This window comes from Falco biarmicus, chromosome Z, assembly GCF_023638135.1.
Source record: "Falco biarmicus isolate bFalBia1 chromosome Z, bFalBia1.pri, whole genome shotgun sequence".
Classification (NCBI taxonomy): Eukaryota; Metazoa; Chordata; class Aves; order Falconiformes; family Falconidae; genus Falco; species Falco biarmicus.
In genome coordinates, this window is record NC_079311.1 from 67,273,149 (window position 1) to 67,284,408 (window position 11,260).

General features: G+C 41.7%; 1 protein-coding gene across 1 annotated transcript in view; it reads right to left on the reverse strand.

Moving 5' to 3' along the window:
* The window catches only part of NDUFS4 (NADH:ubiquinone oxidoreductase subunit S4), a 48,265-nt gene extending 42,235 nt beyond the window's left edge, over window positions 1-6,030 (reverse strand). Inside the window, exon 1 of the mRNA XM_056325179.1 lies at window positions 5,682-6,030. Within this exon, the coding sequence (XP_056181154.1) occupies window positions 5,682-5,992 (311 nt within the window). The 5' untranslated portion in view covers window positions 5,993-6,030. The remainder of the gene's footprint in view (window positions 1-5,681) is intronic.
* Window positions 6,031-11,260: the final 5,230 nt, after the last annotated feature.

The window sequence follows — 11,260 nt, forward strand, 5'->3', positions numbered from 1 at the left end:
TGTGATGGTATTCTTCACTTCGATAGCAACATCCTACTGCTCTGAAGTTTCATCACACCCAACATCTCCACTTCTCCATGGGGGCTTTCCAAAGCTTCCTCTTTCCATTTTAAAGGAAAGTGGGACCACTCCTATAGCCTACTTCCCATAATGCCAGAGAAGCCAAATGTGGAAATCTGAAACACCATTCTGGTTCACCAGAGCCACTCTGACCTTCTAATAAAGGCACCCATGGACAAGACATCAGCCATGAATATGACTGGTATGTTGTTGTCCCATCACACCCTACACTACCGAGGCAAGTAGTGATGGATTAGCAACTTTGATATCCTATATACAGTACTGTAAAAGGGCTCAAAGTCATTCTACTTGTCAGGAATCTTCTCCTCTCTCTCCCTCAAAGCATGCAAAACTAATGGGGAAAGACAGCCTTCCTTCACAAGAGCCAGACACCAGATCATCATCAAAAGACATGTGACTAAAAAATCACCACTGATGATGCTTTCAGTCACTGTGAATATGCAAGATTTGGCTGCAAGACCCTCTCTTATCCACACAATCACTATTTGAACTGCATGGACAAAGTCAAAGGGAATGGGTTTTAAATAAATTCTACACTTAGATATACAGAACATCTACTTCTCTGAAACTACTGCTTCAGGCTGTCTGCAAGATCAAGCGAATACTCACTGCTGCCTCGAGTCTTGTTTTTAAACTTGTGCTCTTTAAGTGTACAAATGGCAGTTTTTCATCTTTCTCTCCCCTTGCCACGTCCATTTGTCTCTCCACATCTTTCACCTTGAGTCTGCTCCAAACCTCACATCACCACAATCTTGCAACCAAAAAACTCCCTGGAGCTTTATTCCACATTTCAGTTCTCAGTTGTACTATTGTGTAGTCTGATTCACTGTACTTTCTCTGATATGCATTAAAAACAAAATCAATATTCAAGATAAAATTGTAAAATTCAAGTTAAATGTATGTTTTAACAGGTCTTTTTCCCCTACGAATAACCAAAGTGAAACTACGTATAAATACAAGTTATACAGCAAGGGCAAGACCTCAAAAAACTTTTTATCCTGGTCTTATCTTGAAATTTTACTACAGGTACTGTTTGCAGATGCAGTTAGCTATTGGAATTAATTTTGATGAAGTGCTGCAGAACTGTTTTTCTTTAAATAACGAAAACCAAAGCTTCTGATGCATCTGAACCTGGCACCACCACACATACATTATCCTGCACAGTGTATGAGAGGAAGTAGAAGATATGCATTACAGCTGGATGAAATAGTAAGTGATGTAACTGCTGCAACACACTACTTACTCCAAACTTTACAAAATTGTCACACTGGCTAGCACTAACACCAGCTAAATAGTGCTTCTATTAACCAGATGCATCTCTGTGCGTCTTTGTGTAGCACTTTGGTCTACCCAGATCTGGGAAGTCTACTAAGCCATACTTTAACATATGGCTTAGTATGAATGTGCTACAAAAAAGTCAACACTATTCTGAAGAAAGAAAAAAACCCTCAACAAAACAAATAATAAAACAATAAGCCCATTATCTTGAGGGGAAAAAAACACCTTTTTTTGAAAAGTTAATAAACATTTTTTCTGTTATTCATGAAAAAGCAAGACAGAAAATGAAACAGGTATCTTCTGTAAGTCTTTTCCTTTCCCACAAAAATGGTTTCCCCCTCTTTTTACTGAGGGGCACGCTTGCTTATGTAGAACATAACTGAAGAGCAAGATTTAAATGACATCCCAGGTTTCTTCATTCTCTTGAGCATATAGCATGAATTAATAACAGGCTTTCTACTACACAAATGCCTGTAACTTTTTGCTTTCATAACGTCATGTTTCCATTTATGATGAAGCAGCAAAACACTTCCTGTCATGCTCAGAGTTCTTACAACAGTTACAAGAGGAAGGTAATACATTTTGAAGAATTATCATCTATCACTGAGAAGCGAGAAGAACAAGCCATTATCATGGTATGTAGGGACTATGTGGCCAGGTATTACATCTCCCTTCTGCAACAGAAATTGGTACCTTTGTACCCTGACTGCAATACTTTGTGAAATAAAGGGACTCTGAAACACTAAGTGGTTTTGGAACAAACAGCTGATTCCCAGCTCATTACAGATTCATCTTAAGTCTCTTCCCAGCTCCATGTACCCACATTTTCTAATGCAAGGAGACACTGCAATCTTTCCCAAGACAATGAACGACACTTAAAAGTCCCTCCTATGCTTTCATCCAATTCACATGAGACTTAAAGAAATATAACCGTATTACTTACATTATACCAAATCAAACTGTGGCTGCAGATAAGAGGTAAAAACTGAAGTAATTAGGTAAGACAGACAAAGGTGGTACAACTTTCATCCTAAAGAGGTCAAATTCAAAAGGGCACATTCAACGTAACTTCAGGCTCCTGAAGCCTTGACAGACCTTAGAGCACAAAAGCTTCAAAACTGATCCAAGAAAAGGAGGCACTTCCGCTTTCTGGATCAGCTCAAACCATCTGCTGATGGTCTACTAGGCTCACCACTAGACAGAATCATGATGGATTCAGTAACCACTGCTTCAGTGATTTAAACTAGGCACACAGAACTTCATAAAGATATAAGGAATGTCGCTGCCAGTTCTAACTTTCCGGACTAAATGCTTATTTCCTTATTGTGTTACCAGTAACTATTTCCAAATTATCAAGCAGCTTGGACATGCATATTTTGATGTGCTTAAACATTAGAGGGTGTCATATCTGTAAGAAACAAATACAACTCATGGAAATGAGTACAGCATCTCTCTTGTGACTACCAGAAAGTGATCTTGGGAATTGTTTTCAAAATCAGAGGCAGTTATACTATTCTGTAATTGAAATTTTGAAAACTGGAGAACTATCAGAAGTTTCATATGGAAAATAAACGCAAAAAACACTGCTTGAATCATTTAATCCTTTAAAAACTTTAATCCTACAGTGCTGAAACAATAAGCTATGTTACCCTCATAACCTAATTTAGGTAAATAACATGAAACTGTAATTTAACCAAGTTGTACCAAACTTGACCAAACCTCACCCTGAATCTGTGTAAACAAAAGCACATTGCTGAAGTGACAGAAGAATCATTCATATGCCGTCACAGTTGCCAATTCCAGTATCTTCTCCAGTCATCTCCTAAGAACAGCGCTGCCTTCTATTGCTAGTGATTCTAACACTGATATTTACTTTAAGACAGACATCTAGCATACTAGTATATTCTTTCTGTAGGTTGACAAAAACACAGATTACTCGGAAAACTTTAAATACAGTCTGAATTTATTGTAACAAAGCAGCTGCTTGTACCAAACTGTATCTGTCAAAATGCTTTTCTGAAAGGAAACACTATACCCAATTGCAAGACATGCCGCAAACCACTGGCTTCTCAAAGAAGTAGGCTTTTGGATAGCTGCTGATCATTATAACTGGAAAATAAGCTTAAAGAGTTTGTATTAGAAGACCATTCAAAATTCCGTGAGGCAGGGAAGTTCCTTTACCCCCTTTTTAGAAAATTAGATGCAAGATACAAAAGCTAGAAATGGGACGGGTATACTGCCAAGCTTTAAGGCATCTACCTGTTCACTGAAATTTATACTAGAGTCATCTATCTTTCTGGTAAAACACAAAGGCAGGATTATATGGTATGCAAGAAAAGTATCCACAAAAGGAAAACAAACCAAACAGCTGCTTTCAAGAAGCAATGGAAAGTACAGAAGCAAAAGATACACTTTCTCCCATGCGCATCTATCTGATTTTATTACCTGTCTATGAACTGCAGGAAGACATGCTGAATTCAAAATTTAGAGCCCTGAATTTTTCTTAATTATGCATCTTGATTCTCCCTCCCAAGTACGGAGACTGCACAGGCTACTTAACACTTTTTGCATAAAACAGTAACTGACAAGAGAGGAAAGATCTAAGTTTCAGTGCCTACTTCATGAAGAAGATAATTAATTACTTTACTAAAATTATGTATTGAAGGACAGCCTCAACCATTCCTCCATATTGCCAAAACTATCTTACTCTGAAAATCTCTGAAAATCTGTTCCAAGAAAAATTTTATTCCTGCTCTTCCAACATGCAATGATAGCAAAGATGTGCAAAACTTTTAAAGAGACTCACAGTGCTCTTCCCTCCCTCTTCTCCAAGAAACCTGCATCAGGCCACTCTCTTACAGAATGTGAAGCTTAAGTTGCAGCGCCCCTCAGGCAACTACCTTCAATATCCCTCATATTAAAAAAAAAATTAAGGGACACTTAATTCTTCAGTCTCCCTCTGTGGCACTATTTCAAAGAATAAATTTCCTGGAAGAAATGCCAACTTAAGAGCCCCTACCTCACATTTCCATGCTGTTAATTTCCAACCCTGCTACACCCTACTGTTTGTTCTGGAATAACTGCTTAAAAGGTAGAGAGGAAAAACTTTAAAACAAACAAACAAAGTTATATTTAACCGGAATCAGGTGACTGATCTGAGATACCACATGGCACAGGCAACAGTTGTGTCAACACCACAGAGGACTAAAAGAAGGGCAGAAACAAGTAGTCAAACATGAACAGTAGGTTTCTGCATTAGCATAAAGGAACTCCTGAATTTATATTCACAGATTCCAAAGCATTTTTATGAGACCAAGAATTACCTTCAGCACTATAAAACATGTTACCTTAAGAAGGAGCAAGCAGCAGTAACCAATGGGACAGTCAGAACATAAAAAGTGGGGAAAAACAGTATGGCCATATTTCTTCTTTCTCTCCGTATTTGTGTATACATAGCTTTCTCTGTGTGTTTTTATATTTTTATATTTTAAAATATATATATATAAATACCCCACAGATTTTAAAAAATTACTGTGTATGCTTATACATAAAGATCTAAGTCGCATGGAAAAGCAAACCCTCCAAATCACAGTTAATGGCACTGAACTGTATTTTTCCTCCTGAACAGAAGGGACTCTTACAGAAACCTAAGTCCTGTGACATGCACAGAAGTAAACACACGCCCACCTCTTCAGCTTGAGGTCGGCTCATGTACTGGTCTTTCAGTACTGGTCTCTGCACTAATGAAACAAAGTCCCACCAAAAATTATAAAACGATTTCCAGCATTATTTTGATGAATCAACAAAAGAGTTGCTACGTCCCTCCTGAAAAAAACCCAACAGATTTCGGGAAGGGGACAGAAAAACTACAGGGTTCAGAACAGGGGAAAGGGGTGAAGATCTCTGGGGACCGTGCTGGCGATAGCAGGAACCACCACGCTCTCCGGATCCTTGGCAGCCAGGTGAACGCTGCCCGCCGCGCCGGGACCCCCCCGCCGTTTGCATCAGCTCTGGCTCCGGGCGCCGCAAGGACACCGGCCGGGCGCTCGCAGCGAGGAAGACGGCAAAGGCAGGCACGGGCAGGCACGCACAGCCCCGGAGGAGGGCCTCGGCCGGACGCCCACTGGCAGCCCGGCCGCCCCCCACTCGCGGCGGGGCCCTGCGCGGCCCCCCCGGCCTGGCGCCCGAGGCGGCCACGGCAAAGCCGTAGGCCCGGGTCAGACTCCGGGAGCGCGGGCCGCCCCCGCGACCGGCCGCCGGCAGGCCCCTGGCTGCAGCGGCGCTGGCCGGGCCGCCGGCGGAGCACCCGCAGTGCCCGTTACCTGGCCGGCGACAGGCGGGCCACGGCGACCCCGCTCCTCGCAACAAGGTGCTTCAGAGCCGCTGACATTGAGAAAGCCGCCGCCATGACGCTCGCTGCAGCCGCTGGGAGACGGCGGCGTCGCAGGGCCAAACCTCCTCCGCCCAGGCAGGAAACGCGAAGGCGAGGGCGGAAAGAGGGAGCGGGAGGGGCCGGCGGGAGGGGGTAAGGTGCAGTGCAGACAGTGCTGGGAAAGGGGCCGGCGAGGGTGGGCGGCTGCGGGCATCCCATTGCCAGCCACCCCACTGCAAGGTTAGGCCTGGGGCCCTGCATGCCCTCGGCCACCGGCGCCCCTTTCCCGGCGGCACCTCCGGCCCGGCAGCGCTTTCTGGCCGCTTTGGGCATGAGGCCGCCTTCTCGGTGGCGGGGGACGAGCCCCGGGAGGCTGGCACGGGCCCTACGGCCCTTCGGCCCCCGGGCAGAGTGGCGGGGCTGGCGGCTCTGCGTGCCTGGGGCAGGGCAGGGAGCCCTGGTGTCCCCAGAGCCTGGAGCCCCTCCTGCCTGGGCACAGAAGCTGCGGCACGGGTATTTTTGGCCCCGGAAAGATCCCGGTAACGCTTCACAGGCAAAATGGTGCACTCTGTACAAAGACATGGAAGATCTGACTTACTTTCTTGCACTTGTTTTTTAACATGCTGCTTCGTTTCACCATCTAAAATGGTTCTGCGTTCATGGGTCATTAAGATAAGCAAGCCTGTAACATACTGTGGTACTTTCAGGAGTTCTGTCTTATTTTTAATCCAATTCCAGCTGTATTTCCTCTATTCAACCAAGGACGACTGGCACAACCCCTGTTCTCTTGGAGACTTATTTGTAATACATCAGCTGTAAAAGGGGAGTAAATAACAGTACTTATGCCCTGGGAGCATTATAGTGCTGTGTTCTTGTTTAAAGAAGACAGACGGCTATAAATCAAGAGTCAAATATGATTGTGTTCGGTGCCAAAACCTCAAATGGCATAAAGTTTCCAAAAATGTGTGGTGCAAAAGCACAGTGTTATAGTATAATCTATAATATTGTAAAAGACTGAACAGATTTTGGCTCTGGGAGGAAAAAAAGGTGGTATTCTTAAAATTATTCTGATTATACTAAAAATCTGTTGACATTTTGAAAAAAGCTTAGCTAAGCTTTCAGCTTAAATTTTACTGAAAAACTGAAAAAATACTTAGAAGTTTGTTAAACAAAAAAGTGATGAAATTCCTACGGGAGGAGATGTTGGATTTAACTAACTCTCTCTGCTTCTCTTCTTCTCCAGAAGAAGCCAGCCTTGTTCTCAATTTTGACAGCACAGTTTGACAGGGTCAGATACCAAAATTCTGCACAAACAAGTAAATTTAGCATTTTCCTGCCCCAAATAAAGGAAGGTGGAAGAAGAATAATTTTAATGGAAAGTTAAACAAACTTTCAAGAAATTAATTTTTGATGAGAACAAGCAACGCCCTTGTGTTGTATAATCCTAATTAAATGGCAGACCTAAAGCCATTATTTCATAGTCTTCATATTAATCAAAGGTTGCAAAATACTATCTATTGTAAATCATCCTATTAGAAATTTCCACTTTCAAATAGTTACGTTTCTATGCTTTCTTCCCATCAAATATTTCTGAATTGTGGGGAAACAAAATTGTATACTGGTTTTCCCTTTCAAAACAGCAACAACACTGCAGAAAAAAAAAGTGAAAAATCTTTCTGGGCAACATAATACAGAGATACAGTAAGGACAGTGGTTTACAAATCTGGTGCTTTTACAGATAGGAGTGTTTTAAATTAACCTTTCAATCATTAATGAATATGCTCAAAGTCAGATGTAGTAGAACAGACAGGAGTAGTAATTTTGTAGCAGTGATGAATTGTAATGGGTTATATGGAGAGGTGATATCCTTTGTTAAAAGCAGGTGGGAAAATATCCCAAACTTTTGAATTTACCAATTTTTTTCCAAGGATTTTGAGAGAAAGACTTGAAAAACTGTGTTCACCAAAGTTTTATGTGTTTGGTTTGTTAGGGTTTTTTAACTGTATCAGTTATCAGCCTGCACATTTTCTCTCACACTGAACCTTCAGTCACATGCAGATAGACCTAGTAAGAATATCTGTGTTTCAGGAAATTAATTAATTTTTTTCTCTCCCAACATCTTTTTCTAATGTGTGAGTGTTCATAGGTTAGAGGAGGTATTCATACCAGCTCAGATTTACTTCAGCAAATCTAAACTTGTCCCTTTGTGGTACTTCAGCTAAGAGAAATATTTTGTCTTTTCTGGAAGCAGAGGAACATTTTATAGTTGTTCAAAGGCGTCAGCGGTTTGGTGAGACCAGTTGCCTTTGAGGGCTCCATTGTAAACTGAGGCAAGATTTTTGAGTTTGTCTACTTTGCATCAATGCTAGCAGATAGTCATAGCTCAACTGAAGAACATCAAGGTAGATCCAGCTTTGTATCTGGTGTCTTCTTTCACTGTCAGAGATGGAACCACTGGTTTGGGCAGCACCCAAAGGTTACTGTGCTTCATGTGGCTCAGTTCTTTGAGCCATGCCACTGTGGGTGGGAAAAGGACAGAAGCAGCACATGGCAGCTGGAGTTTGGAGCTGCCACCTTATTAACTGAATCTGTCAAAGGAGGGTGCCAAATTCAGGAGCTGCCTTTGACAGCTGCAGAGACAGGGAGCATCCTGTGCTAGATCACAGCGACTGATGGGCTTGAGCATGTGCACAAGTGAGTGTACTGCTAATTGCTAGTGCAGTCCCTGGAACCATTTTGGCCCTGGCCCATTAGCACCATCCCAGTGCCTGAGCAGAGTCTGGGAACTAGCGTAGGCCTGAGACTGCTCCTAATAAACCGCATAGATGAGGCTATTCTGGGGTTTGCATTGTTTTTTTGGAGCAGGGGAGAAGAGAGGAAAGACTTTAGCTCCATGCATGTGACCTGTGCCATATAAGCTAAGCTGCATCAGGGGTACAAAAGGGTCCTTGGACTCTATTTACTAATATAAATGTAACCATAGCATTTGTTGCTGAAGTATTACTGTATAGTATTCACAAACATGAGAGACTATTTCAAGACAAATAACTGTAGCTCTCCAGAGACAGCACGTGTGGCAATTCCAAGTACACAGTTTACCGTGAAATTAATATGCGCCAACAGTCCCTTGCAGTCTGGTGCCTGAGAAAGGCAGAGATAGGAATTTTTCTGTCTCCCACTATTTCATCGGTTTAGAAGTAGACCTATAATAGTATAATACAACACCTTTCAAAATCATCAAGTCTTAGGTTAAACTTATGAATTTGTGTGTGTAACAGTCGTAGAAAATGAAGTGTTAAATGACTTATTCCCCAAAATAAGTGAACGCATCCATTTTTGAGGTCACTGCAAAAGTATCGTTCTAAGTCCATACTTTCACGAAGGCTTAAACTTTTCATTCATAATTCTGGCTGCAAGCTGGTCTTCTGTCACTGATAAACTGTGAAACACTGTCCCTCAAGACTGAAACAGTTCATGTGCCAGCACTTATTGTGCTGTACAGTATGCTCATAGTTCCTATTGTCTCACTCTATGAGAAATCTTGTTAGCTTAACTATGCAGAGTGAGAGTCGTATTTTCTCTTCACATGTGAGCTGCACACATTGTGAGAATTGGAGAGGAAAATTTAACCTTTTACTTTTTCCCTGCAAGATTGAGGCTGCACAGCTTTACTCCATGCCCAGACGAATCATTTCTGGTACAAATAATTTCATAGTCTCAAATAAACCAGAGTCAGCAGTGACAAGCAGAATTCTAGAGCTATTCCTTAATGTATTGTTGCTTTGAGTTAGTTTGTTTTCTTCTGGGTGGTGTAGAGGAATTATGCAGGAAACAATAGCATCAGTCTCAATGATCTTGACAGTCTATTGCAGCAAAAAACTGGTAGAGAAAGGGTAAAACAAGCAAGCAAACTGGTTATGCAGAGTATAGCTGTGTGTATTCCCAGATCCATTTTGTTTGAGGTTGTATTGCTTTTACATACAGAAGCTATGATTTCAGTGTTGGATAACTTGCAGATTCTGATCCTCCAGACATCTAAGCATGACAGCTTAATATACGCTAAGGAACTCACATTAATTAACTTTTATGGGACTGGAACTTAGTTTTTAAAATATTAATTTCTAGTTTGAAAATTTTATCTTTGTAAAATCTTACTCTGTAAGTAGTGGCTCTTTTATCTCCATCCTCTTTAAAATAATTTTTTACTGATGAAATATCAGCTGCAGTTATGTTTGTAGGTTTTTTGAGTATTTGCAGTGGGATGAAGACTACCCGTCTTATATAGTCCTTTGCAAACCTTACTATGCTTCAGGTGTCAAGGTAAATTTAGTGAGAGAATTTGTCCTGTATGCCAGTTTCTGCATGAAAAGATGAATAACTATAAGAACATGATGTTTGGGGATTTTATGGCAGCCAGGTTGGTAAGGAAGCTGACAATGTTCTCCAAGTCTGGTTGATTGCATATGAAATTTAAAGTGCAGTTGGAGCTGTCTGGATTTAATTCCCACCCTCCACACACACCCCCCTTTGGTATGGGGGAATAAAACATCTCAGCTTATGCAGGAGAAAAAAATTAAAACCAGGCAGAGCCAGCCCCATTGTAAGCTTCACATGCAATCAAACGGCCTTGCAAGGAAACTCCCCTTCCTGGCCGCACTGCTGCCACTGGTGAACCACAATTACAAAAAAAAAAAAAAAAAATCACTTTTTATACTCCCTGCTTTCAAGCTAGACATTGACATGTGAACCAAAATCTTCTTTTTAACTATTGCCCGGGAGGCCACCAAAGAATCCCAGCTGACCCCCTGCCATCAGAGTGAGTGATAGTCTGCTGCTGGTGTTGCAGCTCACTTCCCCCAGGCTGCCACCCTGAGAGATCCCACCATCCACCATCGGTGTGAGTGACATTAGCCCACTGGGCTTTGAAAACACTTTTCAGGTCGGTCATTGCAGAGAGATGGCTTCCTTCACACACACCATCAGGGTGAGTGACGTCAGGCCACTGGGGTTTAAAATACAGACCCTCAGGCTTGCTAAGCTGACACTGCTGAGAAAACTGCTTTTATTGTTTTACATCAGCAGGGACCTCTTTGTCTTTTTTTGCATTGTTTACTTAGAAGCCAGTCTCCCCGTTCCCTGACTCCCACCCCAGACAATTATTAACATCTGCAGGATAATATTCTACTTTTAAAAAAAAAAAACAACTGAAGGTAAAGCAGATTTTAGTCTTTGAATTTTTATAGCCATCTGCTTTCTCATATGATTTTTGAAAGATCCTGGGTGTGCCTGAAGATTTGTTACAGAAAAGTCTTAGAATAATAAAAGGAGAGCAATTTTTAGAGATTCTAGACCTTTTAGCTGTCCAGGTCAGACACTCCTTGATTGATATTGCTAATGATAGTTATTCTTCCTTCTTAGCTTTTCCTGAGGTTCCTGGAAAATTAAGAATTCAGGGAATGTTTTTCTCTGTCTTGACAGAATATGACTCTGGCTGGTGCTTGGTCTTCCAATTCATGCTGCAAAAATTAA